Source organism: Dipodomys merriami, unplaced genomic scaffold (assembly GCF_024711535.1).
Source record: "Dipodomys merriami isolate MVZ:Mamm:240054 unplaced genomic scaffold, mDipMer1.0.p SCAF_12, whole genome shotgun sequence".
In the NCBI taxonomy this organism is placed as follows: Eukaryota; Metazoa; Chordata; class Mammalia; order Rodentia; family Heteromyidae; genus Dipodomys; species Dipodomys merriami.
This window is the reverse complement of record NW_027202493.1, coordinates 5,818,353-5,846,091: the sequence shown is the minus strand read 5'-3', so window position 1 is coordinate 5,846,091 and position 27,739 is coordinate 5,818,353. Positions and strand designations below refer to the sequence as shown.

Genomic DNA, 27,739 nt, shown 5'->3' with positions numbered 1-27,739 from the left:
ATTCCCTGAGCACCAGGTCCCACAGATACCACAGGAGAGACACCTGAGACGACGGGCACCTCGCAGCCGCGCTGCTCCCGGCCCCTGCAGGATGCCAGGCGGCAGGGCCACCGGAAGCTCCAGCTATTAAGGAAACTTTCCTGCACTGTTGTTTACCCAGCACCTGGCTGAACTCAGATTCCATTCATTAACCGCGGAGCAATCATTCCCTCTTGATTGCTTTAGGTCGCGGCGGGGACCTCAAAGCCCGACGCTCCCACGAGGTAGAAAGGGCAATTCAAGGTGGGGCTTGCGGACCGGCGACGTCAGGAGGCGAATGGAGCGCTTCCAGGACGGCTTCCTTCTGCCCGGGGCCAGGACCGCAGCGGGCGGAGGGCTGGAACGCGGCCACGCGCCCCTGCCTTGCCGGGCTCCACGCACTGCGGAGGGACATCTGGCACAAGATCCAGCGCCGAGACCTCGGAAGGTGACAGCGGCAGCCATTCGCCGGACAAAGCTGCCAGTCCGGTCCCCATCTCTCGGGTCCCGCATCCCGGTCCCCGAAATCTTAGGCCCAGGTTCCCGGCCGTCGGGCCGACTCGCGCACGCCCCCTGGTGGTGGTGGTGGTGGTGGTGGTGGTGGTGGTGGTGGTGGAGGAACACTAACGGCTCCGAGCTCGAGGGGCGGGGCGGGAGAAGGAGGACGAGGTAAGGGGGCGTGGCTCTCTTCGCGGGAACTGATGGCGTCATCGGAGCGACGGGCCCGGAAGGAAGTCGCGTGGTGAGGGGTGTGGCGGTTTCTGCGGTTGCACGGGGGGTTCGGACCAGTACGGAGCGCCCGGAGGGACAGCCCGGTACGCGGACCCCGCCCCTAAGTGCGCGCTCCCCGCCCCGCCGCGGCTGCGGGCCGGCCCCGACCCGCGGTGCCCCGGAGCTTGGACCCCAGCCGCTTGTCTCCGTCGGCCGGCCCGACTCCGGGAACGAGAAGGAAGCCTTTTCCATCCCGTCCCGCCCGGTCCCGGCCCGGAACCCGGAACGCCAGGCTTCTGTCCGAGGAGGTCGGGCGGGGGTGGCCCGGGGAGGGAAGAGCCTTTGCAGAAAGGACGCCCCTGCCGGTCGCTGGCTGGAGGCCTCCACGGTAACCATCAGCGCTGACATGGGCGCCCCAAGTTATGTCGGACCCGGGAAGCACGCATGGGCCGGGCACACCTGATTGGATGTTGCTGCCAGTCACCATAGTTTTTTCCAGATCGTCCAGGGTTCGAGAAATGAGTTTTTAGATGCCGCCTCTTTGGTATCCTGGTGTCTGAATGGTTAAACCCAGGAGATGCCCCGAGGCATTCCCGATTCATTCTCACCACGAACTTGGGCAAGAGTGCAGCTGCGGGCTTGTTCAGAACCTACCTGTCGGTTTTCGATCCAAAGGAATAACTTGGAAGGTGTGGATGCGAAACCGAAAGAGCCTACCTGGAACCCTGTTACTGGCTGGCTCTTGTCTCACAAGCACCCTAAAGGAGAGAATGATGGTTTCCTTTTGAAATGGCAGGCAATTAGAACTGGGAGGCTCTGACCAGAATTACATAGCCACAACCGTCTGTCATTTGGCATCCTCTGTAATTTGGGCCAACGGAGTGCAGCTGCCTCTTCCCCTGTACTAGTGTGAGTGACTCTGGTGATGGCCTATTCGTGTTCACAGGAAGAGAAGGCTGTGTTCTGAACATTGCCCAGTTGGCACTGGTTCTCCCAGGGTGGGTCTGGGCTGTATCTGGAGCTTCCTCAGTGTGATGAGGAATGCAATTCCGCAGTTAAGGAAAGGGAATGTTGACTGAGCAAGGAATGGAAGGAGTTGTAGATTAGCCTGTGTACCTACAACAGGTTGTCTACGCGTCCTTTTCAGGGAACTGGGGTTGGTTGTCACTGGCATAGCTGCTGTCCTGCATATCAAGCCACACATTTTCCCATATCTTCTTCCTAGGGTCCAAGTTCACTGATGGCTCAGTTAGGAGCAGTTGTGGCTGTGGCTTCCAGTTTCTTTTGTGCATCTCTCTTTTCAGCTGTGCACAAGATAGAAGAGGGACATATTGGGGTCTATTACAGGTAAGGCTGAGACAGGTAAAAACTGCAATTTCCTGTCAAATGGCTCCATTCCCTAGTCACCATATGGCAGAAGCTTCTAAATATCAGTGTTTATACTTTATTTAATAGAGGAGTCTTTTTAGATGGAGATTTTATGGCAGTGACTATGGGAAAACTGTGCGATGTATACAATTTTTTTACTTTTTAGGTTTTTTTAATTTTTACTTTTTTAATATTTTAAATGACAGTGATTGATAAATGTCTTTGTAGATTTAAAGACAAACCTAAAGGAACCAGTTTTTTTTGTTTTGTTTTGTTTTGTTTTTGCAGACCATTGTTGAAGTCCTAATTTGGAGACCTAGAGATTGAATTTAGAGACTCATACTTGCTAGGTAGGCCCTCTACCACTTGAGCCACACCTTCAGCCCCTTTTTGCTTTGGTTATTCAGGAGAAATGACTCAGTTTGTGCTCAGCCTAGCTGGGATACAATCCTCCTACTTGTGCTTCCTCCACAGCTAAGATAACAGGTGTGTGCCACTGCTCCTGACCTTTGGTTGAGATGGAGGTCTCAAGAACTTTGATGCCCTGGCTGCCTGCAAATTGTGTGTGATCTCCTGATCTGACTTCCCAAATAACTAATAATATGGGCTTCATTACCAGCCTACCTAAAGTCTCAGTTCTTGATGGGAATTTGAGGAGAGTCTACTTTGATATTTTGAGAGACTCTTAAAATGAATGTTTCAGGAAAAATGAATATGCTCTGCAGGCTGATTTATGAAGCAGGGTAAGCCTTATAATAGCACTTCTTATATATAGCATAGAAGCACACGATGTCACTGTTCATTACTTGTTTTTTGAAATACTATCTTCTACTTCATAAAGCAATGAAGCAAGTGTGAATCTTGGTTGCTTCCTTTTAGTAACCTCTATAACTATGATTTTTGCTTTAAGTCTTTGTAAACCCTTTCTTACATGTTCTCTATTGTGATTATTTCTGTGTGGCCAATAGCAATTTTTTCTCTCTGTGCCAGTGATCCAATCTAGGGCTTCACACATGCTAAGCAAGTGCTTGCCACCAAGCCACCTCACCATCCCCCTAATAGCAAGTTCCAAATCTCTGATTATGTAGCTCAGTGGAAGAATTTGTGCTTAGTCTTCTCTAAGCCTTAGGTTCAATCTTTAACACCCAAAAAAGATTAATAAACATATAGCTCAAGTGGTAGAGTACCAGCCTTGAGGGAAAAAGCCAAGTGAGAATGTAAGGTCCTGATTTCAAGGCCCAAGCACCAGGAAAGAAGGGAAGGAAGGAGGATGAAGGAAGGAGAGAGGAGAGAAGGAAGGAGAGAGGGATTGAAAAAAGAAGGGAGGGATTAAAACTTCAAGTTACTCCCTTCTCTTTCATCCTCCCCACTATTTTACATGTTTCTCCCCCCACCAAGAAAAGTTTTAATTTTGTCATTTACATACAAGTTAATTAGAAAAGAAAGGTAACTCTATATATAAATTTTGGTTAACTTGAAGCTATATTTAAGGGCCGGGTAGGTGGCTCAGTGGTAGAGTGTTTGCCTTGCATGCCTGAGGCCCTGGGTTTGATTCCTCAGTACCACATAAGCAGAAAAACCTGGAAGTGGCACTGTAGTTCAAGTGGTAGAGCACTAGCCTTGAACTGAAGAGCTGAGGGACAGCACCCAGACCCAGAGTTTAGGCCCATGACCGGCAAAAAAAGAAAAAAAAAAGTATATTTAAAATTATTCTTTTGGCCAGGCACCAGTGGCTCACGCCTATAATCCTAGCTACTCAGGAGGCTGAGATCTGAAGATCACGGTTCAAAGCCAGCCCGGGCAGAAAATTCCATGAGACTCTTATCTCCAATTAACCACTAGAAAACCAGAAGTGGTACTGGGGCTCAAGCGGTAGAGCGCTTGCCTTGAGCTGAAGAACACAGGGATAATGCCCAAGCCCAGAGTTCAAGCCCCATGACTGACAGAAAAAAAAATTTATTCTTTTGGGGAGCCAGGAAGGTGGCTTTGTGGTAGAGTAGCTTGCATGAAGCCCTGGGTTCCATTCCTCAGAACCACATAAACAGAAAAGGCCAGAAGTGATGCTGTGGCTCAAGTTGTAGAGTGCTAGCCTGAGCAAAAAGAAGCTCAGGGACAGTACCTAGGCCATGATTTCAAGCCCCAGGACTGGCAAATATATATATATATATATATATATATATGTATGTATATATATATATATATATCATCATTATTATTATTTGTATTGTCCCTGTCACTGAACTCCAATAACAGTGCAGTTAACTGATAGCCTCAAGGGTTGCCATATCTTAACGTGTGGGACAAAGTCAAGCAGACAGAACATCTCTTCTTTGGAGTATCCTGGCATTCTGTTGTCTGTATTTCACTTAGCCTAGGTGCCTATTATTTTTAATCATTGCAAAAGCAAAACTAATGGTTTTGTGTTTTGCCATCAGACTTCCTAGAATATTAGGGTGAGGTGAGAGGAAGAAAGCAATCTGTGGACTTGAGTCTAGCACATGTTGCTGTATTAAATGTTTATAGGGCTGAGGAAAAGAGTTGCCCACTTGAGTTTTGATCTAATGGATCCACCATGTTATACTGAGCCTGCTCTTTCCCTCCTCTGCAGGGGTGGAGCCCTGTTGACTTCCACCAGCGGCCCTGGTTTCCATCTCATGCTCCCATTCATCACATCCTATAAATCTGTACAGGTATACTTGGCTTATGTGCTGTGGTTGAATGACTGCAAATTTGGGTTGTGACTGATATGTGATTAAAATTATTGAGCTATTGGATGAGTAAAATGTCTCTCAGAGAGTGATTTAAGGATCTTAAACACGTGCATGCGCGCACACACGTACACGCACACATGCACGCACACGCACACAATGAAGCTCTTAGAGCATTATTTGATTGTTGAAATAGTTGAGTCATTACATTTCTTTGAACCATCAACCCCAGTTGGAAATTTTTTTTTTTTACTTTTAAGAAAGATCAAGGGCTGGGAAGTTGGCTCAGTGGTAGAGCGCTTGCCTTGCATGCCTGAGGCCCTGGGTTCGATTCCTCAGCACCACATAAGCAAAAAGAAAAAAGCCGGAAGTGGCGCTGTGGCTCAAGTGGTAGAGTGCTAGCCTTGAGCTGAAGAGCTGAGGGACAGCGCCCAGGCCCAGAGTTCAGGCCCCATGACCAGACCCCCCCAAAAAAAAAGAAAGATCAAAAGGGATAGTAGGAGAAAAACAAAGGAGATAACAATGCTTGATAGGAAATGTACTCATTACCTTGCTCATGTAACTGTAACCCCTTTGTACAATATTTTTACAATAAAAAACCTATTAAAAAGAGAAAGATCAAGAGGGCTGGAAATGTGGCTTAGTGGTAGAGTGCTTGCCTAGCATGCATGAAGCCCTGGGTTCAATTCCTCAATACCACATACACAGAAAAAAAAAAAGTTGGAAGTGGTGCTCTGGCTCAAGTGGTAGAGTGCTAGCCTTGAGCACAGAGAGGCTCAGGGATAGTGCCCAGACTCTGAGTTCAAGCCCCAGGACTGGCAACAAAAAGAAAGATCAGGAGAAGAATATGCTTTGAATAATAGCAGAAAAGTCAAATTGTGTATGTTGTGTTTTGTGGGGAGAGGGAAATGCTAGCATTTGGATTCTTGCACTTGTAAGGCAAGTACTCTACCACTTGAGCCATGTTTCCATCCCTTTTTTACTTTTAAGTTATTGATGAGATAATGTCCCACTTTTTGCCTAGATTGGCGTAGGGCTGTGATCCTTCCACATATACCCCCTGTGTAGCTAGGGTATAGGCATGCATCACCATGTGTGGCTTGTTTTATTGAGATGAAGTCTAACTTTTTGCCTGGGCTCACTGTGATCCTTTGAACTATGATTCTTTCGATCTTTACTTCCTAAGTAGGATTACAGATGTATTTTTAAAACAGAGGCTACCATTACAGAAATTAAGCTTGGTAATTTTGCAGCTTCTCATTTGAACTTCAGAAATCAGAGCATAATTTGGGGTACAGGGAAGGAAGATGATTAGATGAGGGCTAATGGCATCTAATAGAAATAAGACTAGTTATATCAAACCTCAGCCTGGCAAAGTCAGACTAGTCAAATCTGATGTATATCCAGCTAAGAAAAATGAAGGGGTAAAACAAAAACAAAAACATTTTTTTCTTTTTTTGGTAGAACCAAAACGCTTACAAGGAAGGTACTATACCACTTGAGCCATTCCCTGAGTTCATTTTGCTTTCATTGGTTTTTTTTTTTTTTAATAGGTTCTCACATTTTGCGTAGACTGGCTTATACCACATTTATACCTCCCATGTAGCCCAGTTTTTTTATTGGTTGACATAAGATCTCACTAACTTTTTGCCTGGGCTGGCTTTGAACCATAATTCTCTTGATCTCAGTCTGCTTAAGCAGCAAAAATGATAGGCATGAGTAACTGTACTTGGCAAAGACTTTAAGAATAACCTTCAGACTGACCCAACAAGGGGTTGGGGATATAGCTCAGTGACAGAGCACTTACCTAGTATGGACATGGCTCTAGATTCAGTTCCTAGGACCACAGTAAAATAAATGGACCCAACAAGATGTCCCAGCGTTCATTTTTCCCTGTGAGTTTCTTCTCCCATTTACCATGCTTTATGGCTTTCTTATTTGAGTCATTTGAGCAAGCAGGTAATAATCCAATCTCACATAGGCTAAGTGGGGAATCTGCTGCTTCCAAAGTGTAAATGGAAGAGGTTGAAGCGAATACCATCTTAGGACTCCTGATCCAGTCTTTGTTCTAACAATATTATTACTCTGCTTGATCAGCTGTGGTGCACTTACAGAAACTCTAGTGTAAATACCTTTACTGGCTTCAAATCAACCCTGTAAAGAAGAAGGAGTAGGCAGGATATTCATGTTCAACAGAGGCAAAGCTCAACACACACAAGTTGTCATGGACAGGAGCACTTTCGATTATTTAGTTATTTTGTCACTGCCCATTTTCTTACTGGCATTTGGTATTTCCAGACCACACTCCAGACAGATGAGGTGAAGAATGTACCTTGTGGGACCAGGTAAGGACCCAGGATAAAGCTGTTAATAAGATAGTGGGTGGCAGGCTGGCGGGCTACTATAAGAGATGGTGATACCATGTCTTGGTGGGTTTATCAGACCCCTTGTCCTCTAGTTCCTTTCATTCCAACTTTATCAGGTGGTAGTATATAGTGGAGACAATCCTAAAAGATTTAGAAGTGTTAGGATGTCATAGTGAGAACATCTTTAATGAATATCTGAAGAGACCCATAGTACTGAAATGATAGGGAAATTGGAGAAACATTGACTATAAAATTCCCAATGACCATCATTAGGCTTTTCCTTGCAAGTAGTTATTTGGATCAAATGACATTGTTCATTTGAAAGATAGGAACTACTCTTTTTTTTTTTTTTTTTGGTCAGTTGTGAGGCTTGAACTCTGGGCCTGGGCGCTGTCCCTCAGGTCTTCAGTTCAAGGCTAGCACTCTACCACTTGAGCCACTGCGCCACTTCTGATTTTCTGGTGGTTTATTGGAGATAAGAGTCTCACAGACTTTCCTGCTCAGGCTGGCTTTGAACCATGATCCTCAGATCTCAGCCTCCTGAGTAGCTAGGATTACAGGTATGAGCCACCAGTGCCCAGCAGGAACTACTCTTTTCTTAACCTCCAAAAAAATCTTACTTGTTTATTGTCACGACATGTTAGAGAGGTATGATTTCTCAGAAGATTGGATTGTAACTCTGGGCTCTGTAGATCTCCTGCTTAGAGAGCTAGCATACCTCCTAACTCCCTTTTGATACTTTGAAATGCCTGTCTTATGTCTAAGGGCATTGCCTAGGATCAGAGCTTACTGGTGTCTTCTTTGTCCCTTCTCCTCCAATAGTGGTGGTGTGATGATCTACTTTGACAGAATTGAAGTGGTGAACTTCCTGGTCCCAAATGCAGGTGCCTCTTTTATTTTATTTTCCAGTCCATCTTCCAGTAAGTGAGTGCTACCCCACCTGCTTATTTTTCCCGTGTTAGTCTGTCTTGACACCTTAGGAACATAGCACAGCTATGTTTGAGAACGTTTGAGAGGTCTAAGGCCTGCATTTTCATATGAAAGCCCTTTTCTCCTCCCAGTGTATGATATAGTGAAGAACTATACTGCTGACTATGACAAGGCTCTCATCTTCAACAAGATCCACCATGAGCTGAACCAGTTCTGCAGTGTGCATACGCTTCAAGAGGTCTACATTGAACTGTTTGGTAAGGAAGTGTGGTTGCCCTCATTGGTCTACCACCCCCACCCTAACCTCAGCCCCAGTCTATCATGCCTCACCATGGCCTACTTCTCAGCTCCCCACAAAAAAGGATGGGCAGTGTGCAGCATAACCAAAAAGGAAGTACCTAGAAAATGTTAAGGACAGCCCTACCCAATACTCAGGAGGCTGAGGCCAGAGGATCATGAGTTCAAGGCCAGCCTTATCTAAAAAGTACGACTCTATCTCAATAAGTGAAAAAGAAGCTGATTACTAAGGGCTTATGCCTGTAATTGTAGCTACTCAGGAGGCTGAGGTCTGAGGATCATGGTTCAAAGCCAGCTCAGATAGACAAATTTAAGAGATTCTTGTCTCAATCAGTAAAAAGTCAGATGTGGCTCCAGTGGTAGACCACCATCCTTGAGTGAAAAATCAAAATGAGAGCAAGGCTTGATTTCAAGTTCTAGTACCTGCACACACAAAAAAGGAAAATGTTGAGGACTATGAAAGAAAGAAGAAGATTCTTAGACTCACTGAGCTTCAGCATAGGAATAACAATGGAATAAAATTTATTCATTTCAACTGAATGAAGACTAGAACAGAAATGTGTTTTCATTGTCCCTAAGTATCATTCTTTAATGAAGACAAAAATCTACAAGACTCTTACAGTCTTATCTGTCCAACATCATCGTTTTTCTTTATTTTTTCCCTTTTTTTCACATCAGTTGAACAGCAGGGTGGGGATTTCATTGTTAAATTTCCATACACCAACATTCTTTTTTTAAATAAATAAATTCCAAGGCCTGAATGAAAAAGGTCATAGAGCTAGTTAGTAGCATAACCACAGCTAGAATCTTCCGCTTCTGGCTTCATTTGATTCTTCCCACCACATCACAGGGGTGAAGGACACCAGGACTGATGAGAACAAGAGGTTCACAATGTGTTCTAGTACAGAATGAGAATCATAGTTCCTTGTGGTTCCTAGGATTTTTCTGGGTTCAGGTTATGGTTGGTTTGTGATTCACATTTTTTATTCACTGTCCTATAGAGATGAATAGGAAAACACTTGAAGTACAAAGGATTTACATACTTAAGAAGATACCATTTACTCTTTTTACTTGGATAATGTAAACACAGGCTGACTTCAGCAGCAAAGGAAGGAAAAATTCAGTAACTTCTAGTTCCTTTATTGTATTTAGTTTATATTTGCTTCTAAGTTGTTTTTGTATGAGTCAATGCTAAAGTAAATATGTTTTCTTTCATGCTAAGATGGAACAATGATTTTCCCAGGAATCCTCATGTAAACCTCCCTCAGAGGTGTTTTGTTTTGGTGATACCAGAAATGGAACTCAGGGCCTCCCCCTTGCTAATCAGGCTCTCTATCACAGAGATGTACACTCAGCCCAGGAATATGTTCTATAAGGAAAGAAGAGTCATCAAATTGTCTAGGATCAGAATTACGCAAATAAATTTTGGCAGTTTTTAAAATTTATAGTAGGGGTTGGGAAGGTGGTTCAGTGGTAGAGTGCTTGCTTGCATGCATGAAGCCCTGGGTTCGATTCCTCAGCACCACATAAGCAGAAAAAGCTGGAAGTGGCTCAAGTGGTAGAGCACTAGACTTAAGCTGAAGAGCTGAGGGATAGCGCCCAGACCCAGAGTTCAGACACCACAACCAACAAAAAAATTATAATAATAAAATTTACAGTAGAAGATTAAATTCATTTTATGGGTTTGTACTCTTTAAAAAAAAAAAAAAAAAAAAACAGTCCTGTAACTTAAACTCAGGGCCCAGGTGTTATCCCTGAGCTTTTTTTGCTCAAGGCTAGCATTCTGCTACTTGAGCCACAGCTACACTTGCACCTTTTGCTGGTTAATTGGAGATAAGAGTCTCACAGGCTTTTCTGCCTGGGCTAGCTTTGAACTTCTATCTATCCTCAGATCTCAGCCTCTTGAGTAGCTGGGATTACAGGAATGAATCACCAGCTCCTGGCTGTGGAATTCTTTGGTTACTTTTGGATTCATTGTACCTTGAAGAAAAAAACTTTAAATTTGCTTTTGATCTTTTTTACCCCAAAAAGAATTGCCTAGTAAGTGCAACATCCTGGATTCAAGCTTCATCTTTCTTTTACCCTCTTCTTTTCCTCTCACCCCCTAAACAGTCCCATAGTTAGAATTATTTGTATGTATATCTGTGTGAATGTGTGTATGTATAGGTATATATGTTTAAGTATATATATGGACATGTTTATGAATATATATGTCCTTTAGATCTAACTTCCACGAATGAGTAAAAACATACATTTTGCTTTTTTGGACTTGGCTTATCTGGCTCATAATGATCTCCAATTCCATTTTCCTATAAGTGACATAATTTCGTTTTGTAGTTGTAAAATATTCTCTCTGTGTGTGTGTGTGTGTGTGTGTGTGTGTGTGTGTGTGTGTGTGTGTGTGTGTGTGTGTGTGTGTGTGTGTGTGTGTGTGTGTGTGTGTGTGTGTGTGTGTGTGTGTGTGTGTGTGTTTGCATGACATGTTCTTTACCCACTCATCTGTTATTGTACCCCTCAGCTAATTCCACAGTTTGATTGTGAATAGCACTTCAATTAACATATGTATGCAAGTATCCTCTATATTGATGTATAATTCTTTGGTTATATGCTCAATAGTGGAATGATGTTTTCACTTATGCTTTACTACTGTCCTGTTCTCACCCATCTAGAAAGTCTGACAACTCTTTTTTTTGTGTTTGTCTTCCTTCTAGATCAAATTGATGAAAATCTCAAACTGGCTTTGCAACAAGACCTAACTTCCATGGCCCCTGGCCTTGTTATCCAAGTAAGCATTGCAGCAGTGGGAAAGTCCTCTGTCTCTGCGTCCCTTCTCCCAAGGGGATGCTTATTTTGCATAGGAAGATCAAAGACCCTAGGGAGCTTGTGTGTTTTACCACTCTCACTCTCCCATCAGTTGCTATTTGTATCTTCTCCAGGCTGTGAGAGTGACAAAGCCCAATATACCTGAGGCAATCCGCAGGAACTATGAGTTGATGTGAGTATACCCTGTACCTGAGCTGACCACCATTGTCTCCCAGCCCCTGCCTCAACCCATGGTTAGGTTAACCACAGCTGTGCTAGTTTTGAGCAATTGCTACAGCCTAATGCACTGAGACTGAGCTGGCAGGTCAGAGCTCCCTGGGACAACTTGTCTAAGAGCCACAGAAGAGCCCTGGAGAGCAGTGATTCTTTTAAAGGGTCAAAGGCCTTATCTCTAGGCTTATTCCAGACATAGTGATAGGAGGGAAAGGCAAGTGAGTGACTGGCCAGGTGTATTACTAAAATACATTTTGGTTTGGTTTCATGGTTGTTTTTGGCTTACATGGTGGTCTTGTTTTTGGTGGTATGGGGATTTGAATTCAGAGCTTTGATTGTGCTTGTTAGGCAAGCACTCTACCTCCTGAGCCACATCTCCAGCCCTTTGGTGTGGTTTGGAAATGGGTTCTTGCTATGTGTCCAGGTTGGCTTCAAACTCCTGGTCTCAGCAGCCCTCCTGCCTCATTCTCCTAAGTAGCTGGGGCTGTAAGAATATATCACTGCACCTAGCAATTATGTTATATTTCCAACAAATAAGTGATTTTGGATGAAAAAGAGAGCCATAATATTCTCTGCAACAAATCTGTTTAACATGGGCCATTGAACAGTATTATAGAGGAGAGCAAGAAATTATAGTGTGCCCTTCCTATGCAGAGTGGCTTCTCCAGGGGACAGGAAAGTTCCTCAAAACTTTTTCATTGTAGCTTTACAACTTCACGCTTTCTCCCCTTTTAGGGAAAGTGAGAAGACAAAGCTTCTCATTGCAGCCCAGAAACAGAAGGTGGTGGAGAAAGAAGCTGAGACAGAGCGGAAGAAGGCCCTTATTGGTCTGCATGTGGTTCTGTGATCTCCATTTAGGAAGAAGAGCTGGGGGTTGTGGGAAGATGCAATAAGAGTCCCTGTATGTTAGACCACACAGTTTTCTAAAGCAATGCCACCCTTCAGGAGTGGCACTTACATCCCTAAAAGCTAAGTTGAAATGATCAGAGCCCATGGGCTGAGGTAATGAGTTTTCATATGTCTCTTAAACAGAAGGAGATTCTTACTGAATTCATAAAACAAATTCTGCTGAATTCATAATACAAACAGCTGACAGCCAGGCACTGGTGTCTCACCCTTGTAATCCTAGCTACTCAGGAGACTGAGATCTGAGAATCACAGTTCAAAGCCAGTCCAGGCAAGAAAAGTCAGTGAAACTTCTTATCTCTAATTAACCACAAAAAGATAGAAGTGGAGCTGTAGCTTAAATGGGAGAGCACTAGCCTTGAGCAAAAGAAGCTTAGGAACAGCACCCAGGCCCTGGGTTCAAGTCCCAGAACCAGCACAAAAAAAAACATAGCTGACAGTATAGAGCACTTAACCTTGGGCCATGTATTTCTCTAAGTATTTAATCTATGAAGTAAATCAACTACCATGAGAGGTTAAGCACTATCAGCCTCACATTGAAATGAAGCACAGGAAGTGGTAAGACTGGGGTTCAAGTCTAGAGACTCTGGCTAATCACCACACTTTATTCCTAAAAGGAAGTACTTTATCCTGAAAGAAAGTTCTTTATCTTGAGGAAATGCACTTGTGATTTCAGAGAGGTTTCGGCATGTTCTTCAGAGCAATGCTTTCCTTCCTGGGGACAAGGCTCTTCAATTATGGATGGCTCCTGTGCCCACTGGCTCAATCCCATCTCTGCCCAGGTGTACCTGTCATAGTTGCCCTCTGAGAACAGTGGCTGTCCATCTCAGTGTACTCACTGTCATGTACCTGGGCACTCAGATCAGGAGACAGGTGAAATCAATCCAACTTTTTAAAATTATTCTAAGTCTATCTTCAACTCCATTTACACAGAGGCAGAAAAAGTGGCTCAGGTCGCAGAAATTACCTATGGGCAGAAGGTGATGGAGAAAGAAACTGAGAAGAAGATTTCAGAAATCGAAGGTACACAGAGAGACACTTATGTCTGTGGTTTGCTCACATCCGGTTTTGTGGCAAGGAGAGTCATTTCCTTTTTTGTTGTTGTTGTTGTTGGTTGTGGGGCCTGAACTCTGGGCCTGGGTGTTGTCCCTCAGCTCTTCAGCTCAAGGCTAGCACTCTACCACTTGAGCCACAACGCCACTTCTGGCTTTTTCTGTTTATGTGGTTCTGAGGAATCGAACCCAGGGCTTCATTCATTCAAGGCAAGCACTCTACCTCTGAGCCACTTCCCAGCCCTCTGCTTTTTAATATCTGTAATAGGACATCATGATCTCTCTGAAAGATCAGTTTTATTCTGTACTGGTTTTGAAATTTGGGCAGACCTTGCATCCTAAGTAGAAGCTAGTATTCTCTTTCAAAGAATATTTATTCCAAAAAAAAAAGAATATTTATTCCTTTTACAAATATTGAGTGCCACGTATGCCAGGCATTTTGTTAGGCTTTGACAGTGGAGGAATCAGCCAGGCATGATGGCACACACCTGTAATCCCAGTGTTCAGGGCATTGAGGCAGGAGGGAGCTTAAGAGTGTACCTGGGCTACATAGCAAGACCCTGTCTCAAACAAACAGAAAGGCAGTTGGTGCCATTATTTTGGTCTCCCAAGTGTGCTCTCAAAGCCCATACAGATGTTAAGTTGGTTTCAAAGAAGGCACTTTTTTAGCAGCAACTCTGGAGCTGAAGGGAAGTATTTTCTTGACTGGTTTTCTTTCTTTCTTGTCAGTGTGTGTGTGTGTGTGTGTGTGTGTGTGTGTGTGTGTGTGTGTGTGTGTGTGTGTGTGTGTGTGTGTGTGTGTGTGTGTGTGTGTGTGTGTGTGTGTGTGTGTGTGTGTGTGTGTGTACATGCACATACATACATGCACGTGCCAGTGTTGGGGCTGAAACTCAGGTTCTCTCACTCTCAGCTTTTCCACTCAAGTCTAGCTAGCACTCTACCAGTTGAGCCACATTTCCACTTCCAGCTTTTTGCTGGTTAATTGAGGATAAGCTCACAGTTCCTAGAGTAGCTAGGGCTTAAAGGCATGACCCACCAGTGCCCATCTTAATGAGTCACCTTTTTAAAAGTGTTTTTATTAGCATCAGTTAGGACAGGAGCCTTTATTTTGACATGTATATATGTGCATACAAGGTACCTTGCTCGCATTCACCCCCTTCATCACCCTCCCTCCTTCCCTCCCTGACTGGTTTTCTGAATGTTACTTGCCTTCAGTTCCTACTCTTGAGCCCTCTTAACTCTTACTTCATGTGATGCCTCTGTCAGGTAAATTCTAGGACAAAAATGGATCCTCAGGGCAGCTTCAGACCTCAAAGTGTTATGTCCAATTATACTCATTATGGAGCCTGTCAGGCTTTCAAGGAGCCCATTGAGGAGCCAATTAGGAAGGCACAGATCAGTAGCTCCTCATTAGGGAGCTCTTAGCAAAACAACACCTTTTTATTTCTTATTAATACATTCTTCATCAGGTGCTGAGGCTGGTGAGTGGTCACAGGGCAACCAGAACCCCTAGCCAGACTGCCGGCTTCTCCCAGGGTCATGTGAGAACATTTAGTTAGGTGCCCCTACATACTGGCCTTTCTCCTCAGCCATTTTGCTACAAAAACTAGTCACATGAGGCTGGCTTTATTCTTTACTAAAAGAGGTAAACATCAAAATGTGTGCCAGCTTGATAGAAGGTTGGTCTCCACTGATAAGGTTGGGAACACAGGAATTAACCAGTAAGAATCCAACAGGTACTGGTCTGAACCAGAGAACATCAGTCAGGATTGTGCAGGCTTCATTACTGATCCTCAGAGTGATTAAAATGATTGGTAGAACTCATTTGGAGAAGATCAGGGCTTCTTTATGGTGTTTTAGGGTAGATCATCCACTGGTTACCTTCAGTAGAGCTTCCTTTGGGCTTCCTTCGGTTTGCTGCATTGTCCAAAAGTGATAATGTAGAGAGCTCTGTAACTGTAAAGAAGGAACCATGTGCAAACAAGAAGTACCCATATTTTTTCTTGTTTCATAGATGAAGAAACCAGAGCACAGTAGGCCATGCACCAGTGGCTTATACCTATAATGCTAGCTACTCAGGAAGTTGTGATCTGAGGATCCCAGTTTGAAGCCAGCCTGAATAGGAAAGTCCATGAGACTCTTATCTCCAATTAACCACCAGAAAAACTGAAAGTGGAACTGTTCTCAAATAACACCAACATTGATAAAGCCAAGGGACAGTGCCCAGACCCTCCCTGAGTTCAAGCCCCAGTGCCAGCATAAGAGTTGGAGGAGAGCAAAGAGGAAAGAAAAAGCATAGGGAAAAAAATTAAAAGGGGACTGAGAATGTGGCTTAGTGGTAGAGTGCTTGCCTAGCATGCATGAAGCCCTAGATTCGATTCCTCAGTAACACATAAAAAGAAAAACCTGGAAGTGGCACTGTAGCTCAAGTAGTAGAGTGCTAACCTTCAGCAAAAGAAGCTCAGGGACAGTGCCCAGGCCCTGAGTTCAAGCCCCAGGACTGGCAAAAAAAAAAAAAAAAAAAAAAACTTAAAATGTAGTCTTCCCAGTTAGAATGAACTTGTGACTTTAAATGAGCATCATTATTCCACAATACTGTGAATTTCTGGAAATTAAGTAATCACTTAATCACGATCAAAAAAAAAAAAAAAAAAAAAAGAACCTTGGGGAAGGGAGGGAGGGAGGGGATGGTAGGGGGAAAACAATGGAGGGGGTAACAATGTTCAAGAGGAAGTGGAAGTGTACTCATTACCTCACTCATGTAACTGTAACCCTCTGTATAGTATCTCTACAATAAAAAAAATTAAAAAAAAAAAAAAAAAAAAAATGTAGTCTTCCCAAGATCATCATGGAGGTAGTCAGAGAAAATTGTAGGGAACAGAATATAGTCTTTTTTTTTTTTTTTGAGACTAGGTCCCGTTGTTTTGCCCAAATTGGCCTAAAATTCAAGATCCTCCTAGCTCAGCCTTCCAGTACAGTACCACACCCAGCTTTTTTGTTTGTTTTTTGGTGGTTCAAGTAATTGAACCAGTGCTTTGCATATGCCAGGCAAGCACTCTACAACTGAATTCCACCCCTATTCCCCAGAACAGTCTTTTTTTTTTCTTTTTTTTTTTTTGCTAGACATGGGGCCTGAACTCTGGGCTTGGGTGCTGTCCCCCAGCTCTTCAGCTCAAGGCTAGCACTCTACCACTTGAGCCACAGTGCCACTTCCAGCTTTTTCTGCTTATGTGGTGTTGAGGAATCAAACCCAGGGCCTCATGCATGCAAGGCAAGCACTCTGCCACTGAGCCACCTTCCCAGCCCCCCAGAACAGTCTTCTGAGAGCCTCTGAGACCTCCTGCAAAACCCAAAGCTTTTCCCTTTTCATTCACTTCTCTGAACTCTGCCCTCAGATGCTGCGTTTCTGGCCCGGGAAAAGGCAAAAGCAGATGCCGAGTGCTACACTGCGCTGAAAATAGCTGAAGCAAATAAGGTAAAGGCCCAGCATGGCCTGGTGAAGAGTGTGGGTGTTGAATGAGCCCCCTGTGGCCAGAACTGACAACTCCGGTGCTGTATGGATACTTCCCTTTGACAGGAGGCCTTCCACCAGAAATGTAGCTCTTGTTGCTCTGTCTTAAAGATCTTAGGTTTCTCGGAAAAATTGTTTCCGTGTACTAATAATTTAACAAGGAAATCACAAGGGTAGCATATTTCTTTGACAGAGACTCTGAAAATCAAAACATTTGACACCCAAAGTCTCTAATATTGTCCCACTTAATTCTCTGTAATTTCTTGTCACAGCTGAAGCTGACCCCAGAATATCTGCAGCTGATGAAGTACAAAGCCATTGCTTCCAACAGCAAGATTTACTTTGGCAAAGATATCCCTCACATGTTCATGGACTCTGCCAGCAGTCTAGGCAAGCAGTTTGAGGGGCTAGCTGACAACCTGGGCTTTGGCTTAGAAGATGAGCCCCTGGAAGCCACCATGAAAGAGAATTGAAAAAGAAATAGTATTTTATACAACCACAGGTTGTGACACTTAGAGAGATCTCTATTTTTTAAGATGAAACAGAATGCTCCTTCCTCCTACACTACCTTCTTTGACTCTTCAAGTCACTGTGGTGAGAGAAGAAATGGACTTAAATTTTCCCACCTTCTGGGAAAGGAGGGTGGGATGGATGACTTGGGTTTTATTCAGGTAAGTAGGGTATATGACTTCAGATAAGATGTATAAACCATGAATTTGACCTCTGTCCTGCAGGCACCAATTTTTGCCCCTTTGAAGCTGACTTAATTAGGGATGGTATCACTGAGGAGTGGGGGAACTGTAGGTTGCTGCTGGCAGGTGCTTTGATTTCCCTTATTTGGGAAAATGTAGTCTACCGTTCTCTCTGCCTCCAAGGAGGGAGGTGTCTGAGCAAGGTTCACATCTGAGCAAATATGCAGTGTGGAACAGCAGCTAAAGAGAATGTTGACCTCCCAGGTGTATTTGTCAGGGCCTTGTAAGTGAAGTTAAAGGCTTTCTAGAGCCCTCCTGAGGAAGAACCCGGTGCTAGGTTTTGCAAGGTTTTCTATACACTACGTTCCTTGTGCTTGGGCACAAAGTGGTGGTTTCTGACAACTTTTCCAAAGTCAGGGCTTGTTTGCCACCACACAGTTCTTTATACATGTCTCACCTGATCTGTAATTTTGGTTTGTTTGTTTTTCTTCTGGAATAATCTTTTGCTCAGCATCAAGAAGATAGGAACAATCAGATGTTTTACTAACTACTAAAATGGGATCATTGTACCTATTAGCCAGTTGTAGTAGCACCTGCCTGGCAAACTGAATGTACCTGAAGACCTAGTAATCTTTATTGTTATGGAAATTCTACCTTGTAGACCTCTGGTACTGTCTGGGGAAGGAAGAAGGGTCAGCCATGGCTGAGTCAATGGTTCATGTGAGTTACCCTGGGAGATTCAGGATGAGAAGAACAAACATGAAACAAATGCTATTCATACATCCTAAAATTGGGGTTGGGAACAAGGGATCCAACCTGAATAGCCCATGAGTGGTGTACATAATGTTAAGTGGAAAGCAGCTATTGGCAGTTAATTTGCAGCCCATGGGTACCTTGTGTGCTCATGACTAGTTCTGGTTTAGGATTAGGCCCTGTTATTTGCTGCTTCACATCACCCTAAAAACAGCAAACACAAAAACACCAATAATTTCCTTCCTGCCTAGGTACAGCTGTGAATGATATTTTCTGACACCAGTTCCCACCTCATTTTAGGTCTCGTAACTCAGGCCAGCTTGTTCATAGTGGCACGAGACTTACCAGGAATTAGGGTAGCATTCAGCTTGCCTAGAAGGATATAAAGTATTAATTCCCCTTCTTTAAATGTTGCCCTTCTCTGTTCCTATTCCTGACACTAAAAAGTCTCAAAGTAGACAAATGGTCTTGGTCATTCTTTGTACAGGCAGCAAAGAATGGATGGATTTTAATATGTTCAAGTGTTCTTGTAAAATGAGATTTGTCTTCCCAAGTCTAGTATAGGGTACCATTATTAAAATGCATTCATCTTCCTCCCATTTCAATACAGCTAACCACCTGACAGGAGCAATTTGGTATACAGCATTTCCCCCTTCCTATACATGTCATTTCCCTGTAACTCTGAGCTCTTGCTGCCTACCTACACTTTAGAAAACATCAGTCTACTACAGTTGATTCAGGAGTGGAACATCTCAGCCTCATCTATGAATAGTACATTCTTAAGTTTTTAACTGGAGAACCTCCCATTCTAATGTCCTCTGATAGTTTGTCCCTTGGCCAGGGAAGAGTCTTGTCAAAGTCCTGCTACAGCTGCTCCCCCATGTTAATGTCACTTCTTCTTTCAACAAAAGAGAATCACATTCTCATGCCCACCAGCATAAACCCAGTGGTTGTGGGTAAAATCATGGAAGTCAGCTTTCTCCTTAGCATGGGATGACTAACCCATTTGTCTTCGTAACTTTGTTTTTGGTTTGTTGTTGTTTTTTTAACATTTACTAGAAAATCTGATCTTAAGACATTGCAATTCTAAATGTGTAGTAAAATGTGATGTCTACAATCTTGTAGGCAATTAAGACATGGCTGCTATTTATAAGTGAAACTTCTGTCAAAATAAGTAACTTTATAAATGCAGTTTTTGTAGGATTTTCCAAGGAATTTACCTTGGTGTATTGTTTATCACTAAACTTGGGAGAAGTAATTCATATTCAGTACTGTTTTTAATTACTTTTTAAAATATAAGGAAAAGAATGTAAGGAAGCCAAAGTTTGTTAATAGCTTTTATATAACTAAAATAGATTTGGAGGGATCTGTGATCACATTAAGTTGAGGAGAGAATCATTGAAGCTTAGCAATATATTGATCTTAAAAAAAGATATTTTATAAATGATCTCTGACAGTTTTTGTGAGTCTATGTGTCTTGTTAACACATAATTTTACCATTTAGATAGAGCAAATAGTAAAAAGTAAAATAAGCACTATTGACTTGGTCTTTTTCAGTTTGAGGATAAGCTGTGTCTTGACAAACAGCTACCCTTAGGAAGTTAACCACAACTTCTCCATCCTATTCAATAGATTTCTAGCCACAGTTTTTGTTTCCTTATAAAAGTCATAATAGGCCGTCATACTGTGTTTTTCCATTTCTTTTCATCTCTGCTTTTGTGTAAGCTGGTGATTCAATAGTCAAAGTAATTTTTTCAGGGTCTCAAGGGTTTAATGACCCTCTTTGTAACTGAGAAATAGCTCTTGTTATATTAATCATTCTACAAATGATACTGCTGGATTAATTGACATGGGTTGACAGCTGGAAGAATTGTTTTAGACAATACAAAAGGTCTCGTGATTTTATATCTTAGTTTTATTTTGTCTTGTTAAATAAAATCAGTCTTTGTGTTTACCTTTTCACTAAAGTGAAATTTAGCAACAGCTAATATTAGGATAGGTGATAGAAATAAAGCATCCTTGGCTAGTGAACTAATACTACAAATGTATTCAGATGAAAAAAAAATCTATCTTATCAACACAAAAAAATTTATGAACATGGCATAACTCCTCATAGGTGCTGAAGAGGTTTATCATTTTAAAGAATTAATGCATTTCTGCAATTTTGCTCCAAAGCACAGAGATATTTTCAGTTGACCTAAAACTCAAATAGATACCAATTCAGTGGGGAACTCCCTGCCTGCTCTGGCAAGCAGTTGTCTAGCATTACAACAGGATAAATTTAATTGTCAGATAAACAATTTTAGAATAAATATTTCCCAAATAGGACATGAGACATACTCAAAAAAATTAGTTATTTTTAAATTCGCATTTATCTGGGGGTCCTGTGTTTTTATTTGTTAAATCTGGCAACCCTAGTCCAGGTTCTCTCGGGTTTTTTGTTTTGTTTTGTTTTGTTTTGTTTTTTGGGGGGTCCGGTCGTGGGGCCTGACCTCTGGGCCTTGGCACTGCCCCTCAGCTCTTCAGCTCAAGGCTAGCACTCTACCACTTGAGCTACAGCGCCACTTCCGGCTTTTTTCTTTTTGCTTATGTGGTGCTGAGGAATCAAACTCAGGGCCTCATGCATGCAAGGCAAGCGCTCTACCACTGAGCCACCTTCCCAGCCCTCTCTCCGGTTTTTTAATGGTGCTCACAATCTTTTTCTATTGGTTTGAAAGCCTGATACACAGGGGCTGGGGGCTTAGCTCAGCAGAAGAGTGCCCGCCTGGCAAGCGAAAGGCCCTGGGTTCGGTCCTCAGCTCTGGAAAAAAAAAAAGAAGAAGAAGAAGAAGAAACAAAAAGAAAGCCTGATACACAAATAATGTGGAATTACAATTGAGAGCCAGGGACTGGTGGCTCATGCTAAAGTGGTTGAGATCTGAGGATTGTGGTTCAAAGCCTGCCCAGACAGGAAAGTCTGTAAGAATTTTACCTCCAATTAAGCACCAAAAAACTGAAAGTAGAGCTATGGCTAAAAGTGGTAAAGCTTGGGCAAAAAAGCTCAGGGACAGTGTGCAGGCCCTGAGTTCAAGCCCCAAGTCTGACAAAAAGAAATTAAAATTGAATGGGCAAGTTAAAAGCCATTTTTTGAATTATTCTGCCACAGTTCATATCCCTGCTCTACCACTTTCTAGGTATGTGATCTTGAATTAATTTTCTCATTCAACTCAAGGCCTTGCACATGTGACACATTCTCTACTACTGTGCTACATTCTAGCCCTTGTTTTTGTTTTTTTTGTATTTTTAAGATAGGGTCACTTTGTGCAACTTAGGTGGGCCTTGAACAATATATTAGCTCAGGCTGGCCTCAAACTCTTTCTCTGACTCCAAGGACTGGGATTATAGGTGTGTAATATAGCTTGAATGTGTTTTTTAGCCTCTCGGCCTCTGTTTTCATCTCTAAAATGGGTTGAGTGAACAACTTAAAGTAATGCAGCTTGGTGCTAGTGAATTATGTTTATAATCCTAGCTACTCAGCAGAAGGCCAAGATCTGAGGATCCCAGTTCAAAGCCAGCTGGGCAATAAAATCTGTGAGACTCTGATCTCCAATAAATCAGCAAAAAACTGAAAGTAGAGTTGTGGCTCAAGTGATAGAGTGCCAGCCTTAAACAAAAAAAGCTAAGAGACGATGCACAAACCCTGAATTCAAGTACTAGTACTGGCACAAAAATAGTAATAATAACCCATGTGAAGGGTTATAGCACTGTAACTAGCATATATACCTATATAAGAAGAACTTATATTCAGTTACCAGGGGAAAAAATAGCTAGGAACCACACAATTTTTAAAACAAATATTCTCTAAAAATAAAATAAGATTACAATTAGCATAGTATACAGAACATAGCCATGCAGCAAACATAGTTATTGAGAGCATAAACCTCTGCAGAAATCTATGTAGACAATAAGCTAATTTGACCCTGAAAGGAATTGGCTGGTTCTAGGATCCCATTAAGTAAATAGGGGTACAGATAAGGCTCAGTCATAGGGCCCTAGTATGTGGAAAACTCTGAGCAAAAAAGCTCAAGGACAGTGCCCAGGCCCTGAATTTAAGCCCCAGTACTGTTACAAAAGAAGTTAGAACTTTAGAAAAGACAAAAAGGAATGTTAGCAACTTGAAATTGTATGTTAGTCAGCTGTCTCTTCTTGGAGCACCAAGAAACTAAAGAAGAAATTGGCTTGAGGAATAGAGTATGTAAAACTAAAAAGGAAATTATGTAAGTTAAGTCTGGCCAAATGGGAATAAGTATATTTCTACACATAGAAAATAACTAAATCCAAAGATTAGTTTAGATCACATTTTCCAATGTTCTTCAGAAATTGGGAAGATTCTGTGCTATTTGGAATGATTTAAATGGACATTTCTTCTATGAAAAAAAAAAAAGATCTCTAAAGGCCCTCCCAAGGTCTGAAGTTCTAGAATCTATATTGACATTTGGAAAGCAAATATGACATGTTTGTGGAGGGATTGCTGCCATGGGCTACTCTGCCTGAATTCATTTAAGCTGGGATATGAGCATTATTTCTCCATTTCTCTTCAAAGCCAAATAACCAGGCAACAATAATGTTCTATTATTTTTCTTTAATTATTTTAAAACAGTCACAGTTTAGCCTAGAAGGAAAGCTATAAGGAAGCTTAGAAGGGAAGAATTTTTTTAATATATGTTTTTCTCATAAAAAATTTCAGACTATAGAAGTGAATGTTTAAAACATTTGATAGCATTTACAATGAATAACTATACCAGGATTCAGATTGTTTATAAGGTCAGTTCCTCTGGATATTTGTTTTCAAATCTTTTTTTCCTCTTTCATCCTTGTTATTTGGAGGGACTTAAAGACATTTCTAAGAAGGAAATTAACTTTGGACTTGAATTTTTTAAAGACATAGGATTAGATGAAAAGTTAATTAAATGGCTAATGGGGCTGGGAAGGTGGCTCAGTGGTAGAGCACTTGCCTTGCATGCCTGAGGCCCTGGGTTCGATTCCCCAGCACCACATAAGCAAAAAGAAAAAAAAGCCGGAAGTGGCGCTGTGGCTCAAGTGGTAGAGCGCTAGCCTTGAGCTGAAGAGCTGAGGGACAGCGCCCAGGCCCAGAGTTCAGGCCCCATAACCGGACCCAAAAAATTAAATGGCTAATATCTTTCCAAGTAGAGAAGAAAATTTAAAAACAGAATAGAGCTCAATAGTAGAACACATGTTGCACAAAGTTTTATGTTCAATCCCCAGCACCAAAAATAAATCTTAAAAGTTAGAAATGAGATCCTCAGTACTACAATTAGTAGGAAAAAGAGAGATGTGCCAGACATCGTAGTGCATGCCTGGGATCTCAGCAAATGGTAGGCTGAGGCAAGAGGATGATGAGGACAGGCTAGGCAATATATTGAGACCCTGTCTTCAGAAAACAAAAGTCCTATTGGACTGGAATACAAAATGATGGTGAGGCTAGGAACAATACATCTTTTTATTTTTCCATTTCGATCTTAGAAATAAAAGCATCCTATATAAATCCACAATAAAACTTCTCATCACCTTGGTCTCCCTAGTTTTGTTTTGTTTTGCCAGTCCTGGGGCTTGAACTCAGGGTCTGGGCACTGTCCCTGAGCTTCTTTTGCTCAAGACTAGCACTCTTCCACTTGAGCCACAGCACTGCTTCCAGCTTTTTCTGTTTATGTGACTGAGGAATCAAACCCAGGGCTTCGTGAATGCTAGGCAAGCACTCTACCACTAAACCACCTTCCCAGCCCCTCCAAAGTTTTCTTTACAGAGTAATGTCATAATTGCTCACTGCATTGAGGGTGAGGGTGACCCTGTCTTACAACTCACAGAAGAGAAAGGCCTGATCTATTAAATGAATTCAACTACTTAGCATTGTGACCCCCCCCCACCTGTATTATTACTGTTATTAGTCAACTGGGTCCCTACCACAGAAAAATTGCTCTACACACATAAAAATTATAGGTAGGTGAGAAAGTCTCCCAGTGCTAGCAATCGAGACATTGAGTGCCCAAAGCTTAGGGGCTGGACTGGAAGACTCAGGCTTACAGCTCCAAACCAGGGGGCCAAGTGATCCAGGCTTTACGAGCTAGACAGACTAATATGACTCACCTCTTGCTCTGGGCTTTAACCATCAATACTCAGGCTCTTGGCAACTGTTGAAATCCTCAGCATCCATCATCATTGCAGCACACAGCAGGTGGTATCTACTAGTGTTACAATTCTCATAGAAGCCTCAGGTGCCAGGACCTATACCCACAAAGGTTATAGCTGTCTGGCCTAGAGTTTAGGACACTCAACCCTTGCCAGTTGCTAGTTCTACAGCTCGTAAGCCTACTGTGGTGAGACCCTTAGCCCTTATGGCATAATGAGCCCTCTTTCTTCAGCCTTGGCTCTTCCTTCTCTTTTTCTGCTGTTCTTTGTCTCGTATGCCTTTGCTCCTGTTGTTTCTGTCCCAGCTACTCTCTGGAGCTTTTTGGTTTTGGTTTTGGTTGGTTGTAGGGCTTGAACTCTGGTCATGGGCACTGTCCCTCAGCTCTTCAGTTCAAGGCAAGCAGTCTACCACAGCACCACTTCCAGTTTTCTGGTAGTTAATTGGAGATGAGTCTCAACGGACATTCCTATCTGGGCTGGCTTTGAACTGTGATCCTCAAATCTCAGCCTCCTGAGTAGCTAGGATTACAGGCGTGAGCCACTGGTGCCTGGCTCTCTCTAGAAGTCTTTAGCTGCCTTTTTTTTTTTTTGGTCTGAGACAAGAACTTGAACTCGGCACCTGATGCTCTCTCATTGCCTAGTGTTCTACTACTAACTGAACTACGCCTCTAACTCCGACTGCATCTATTACTGCCATTGTACTACTGCTCAGCTGTCTCTTCATATCAGCAGTTCAGCCTACTCTAGTAATGAGAAAAAATCAAAAGTAGGCAAGAAAAATCCACAGGAGAGAAGTCACTTATTGACTCTGATATTGGGGAGGGTGACCCAGCTGGCACTAACAGCAGAATAAGGTTATGGCAAGGGTGTTTGCACCAATCCTAGTCATCCTTTGTGAAAGGCCTGGGTTTGCATTTGCACTAATAACAGGCCTTCTTTTGGGCCACTGAGGACAGTACTCCCCTTTAGACCTGAGTGGGAATATAGGAAAAACACAATCATCTACAGTTCACCAAGGTTTATGATGGCAAAATGATCTGGTGTAAGCTGTTTGAAATAGTCTGAAATGACTGGGTTAATGCCTTCTGGATCTAGAGTTGTACTTTGGCAGCAAGCAGCCTGCATAGAGTGTTTAAAAGCCGCAAAGCTGGTATGAGGGCTATCCAGCTACTTGGCTGATATTCACTCAAGGCAGCCAGGACACAAGATAAAGGTCTAACCAAATCACCCCAGCTCCCAACATCTTTGCTTATTTAAAGGAAAAATAAATATTAAGAGGTGCTTATAATAAAGGATTACCTTTAACATGTACAGTGGCTTTAACAGTATTTACCAGTGCTAACAATGTAACTCCTGTCCAGTGCCTATTGTCACCTGGATTATACATTCTCTAGATCTATGAGCTATTTATGACTTTTTTTTTTTTTTTTTTTTTTTTTGGTCTGTCGTGGGGCTTGAACTCTGGGCCTGGGCGCTGTCCCTCAGCTCTTCAGCTCAAGGCGAGCGCTCTACCACTTGAGCTATAGCACCACTTCCGGTTTTCTGGTGGTTTATTGGAGATAGGAGTCTCACGGTCTCTCCTGCCCGGGCTGGCTTTGAACCGCGATCCTCAGATCTCAGCCTCCTGAGTAGCTAGGATTACAGGCGTGAGCCACCAGCGCCCGGCTTATTTATGACTTTTAAAAAATGTTTTTCAAATAGTTTTTCAAAAGTATTTCCCACTCATTTTACCCTTTCTCTAAGCATCCTTCTCCATGACCCTTTCATTCCTTTCACTACTTCCTGCTGGTTACTTCTACTAACTTTGTATCTTACAGAAAATACCTACATCGTTTTATGAAGGACTGTTCCAATAATTTTAATCATTTAATTTTTCATCACTTTGATAGCAATATATCATCTAGAGACTTGAAGTATTTGAACATAATTAGTCCTAATGTGTTTTACAATCCAAGTTGACAGATAATCCTATGCTATGGACAATGAAAAACTGCAATACTTAGATTAGGTCCTTTGTCTCTATGGTCTCAAAGAATGAGTCCACATAGAGAGGGAGACGTAAAATGGTAATTTTTTTTTTTTAAGAAAAAGATAGCAGCTCCTTTTTAACAGGAAGGGTCCCAAGGGAGGGCACTGCCTGGAATGCATAGTGCATGGATTAATGAGGTATCTTTACAAGAGAGCTACATGATTCTTGAGGTCAAGAGATTGCCTGTGGGACTGAATCAGTCCCCAGACCCAATCAGAGGCTCCAAACAGCCTGCACAAGCTCTCTGAAAGTCCCTTAGTCCCTCTGTCTGGCACACACCTCTGGGGTCCAATCAGCCTGCTGTTCTCATGCAAGTCTTCCAGGGATAATGGACCGCAGCCATTATGTGAGCCCAAGGGCTCTCACGTGCTACTGCTCAAAGCCATGTGATGTGATGTCTAGGGGCCCTGCATACAGGACTGCTCAAGGCCATGGTAAGAAATGTAGAACCTCTATAGGAGAAGGCCTTTGCTTTGATTGCCTAGCCTGACTCTCCTCTTCTCCTTCTATCTGGAGAGAATTGTAACCAAATATTTATCAAAAATTAAGTCTTTCTACTTGTCCATGACACTATTTTACCATCTGACTAATAAGTTTAGTATCCTGTTGTGTTAATATCTGTGGTGCTTCTCTGGCTCTTCATCATGGGCTCATAGTTGGTTCAGGACTAGGAATGTATGTTGAGCTCTTTGAGATGGCCTAACCCCATTTGTGCTTTCCTCTGACAAATTAGCACTAGCCAAGGTGGCCCCTAATCATTAAAGTTATGGATAGCACCAAATGAAGCAGACTGTTCGATGTAAACAATACATAATGATGCTAAGTATGAATTTTTTTTTTTTTGGTTGTGGGGTTTGAGCTCTAGGTCTGGGCTCTGTCCCTCAACTCTTCAGCTCAAGCTGAGCACTCTACCACTTGAGCCACAGCACCACTTCCAGTTTTCTGGTGGTTTATTGGAGATACGGGTCTTATGGATTTTCCTGCCTGGGCTGGCTTTGAATGGTGATCCTCAGATCTCAGCCTCCTGAGTAGCTAGGATTATAGGTGTGAGCCACCAGCACCTGGCTAGTATGTTTTGTTTTTTTTTAAAGAATGTCTCATATGGTTTTTCTATCGATTGCTGGCTTAAATCTTACTCTGGATTTATTGGGTTCAATAAAAGTGTCATTAAAATTG

General features: G+C 42.6%; 1 protein-coding gene across 5 annotated transcripts; it reads left to right on the top strand.

Annotated features, from left to right (window-relative positions):
* Positions 1–269: 269 nt before the first annotated feature.
* Erlin2 (ER lipid raft associated 2) lies at positions 270–27,739 on the top strand. 5 transcript variants are annotated; one of them, XM_070016193.1, is made up of 12 exons: positions 270–466; positions 1,955–2,076; positions 4,706–4,787; positions 7,104–7,150; positions 7,994–8,055; positions 8,233–8,358; positions 11,110–11,183; positions 11,335–11,393; positions 12,170–12,261; positions 13,274–13,363; positions 16,788–16,867; positions 17,176–27,739. In XM_070016193.1, exons 1-12 carry the CDS (start codon positions 317–319, stop codon positions 17,374–17,376), a joined length of 1,185 nt encoding a protein of 394 aa, XP_069872294.1. In that variant the 5' UTR covers positions 270–316; the 3' UTR covers positions 17,377–27,739. The 5 variants fall into 5 exon arrangements, with proteins under 5 accessions (XP_069872294.1, XP_069872296.1, XP_069872298.1 ...); XM_070016195.1 differs by lacking the exon at positions 270–466 and adding an exon at positions 736–833; XM_070016197.1 differs by lacking the exon at positions 270–466 and adding an exon at positions 878–1,037.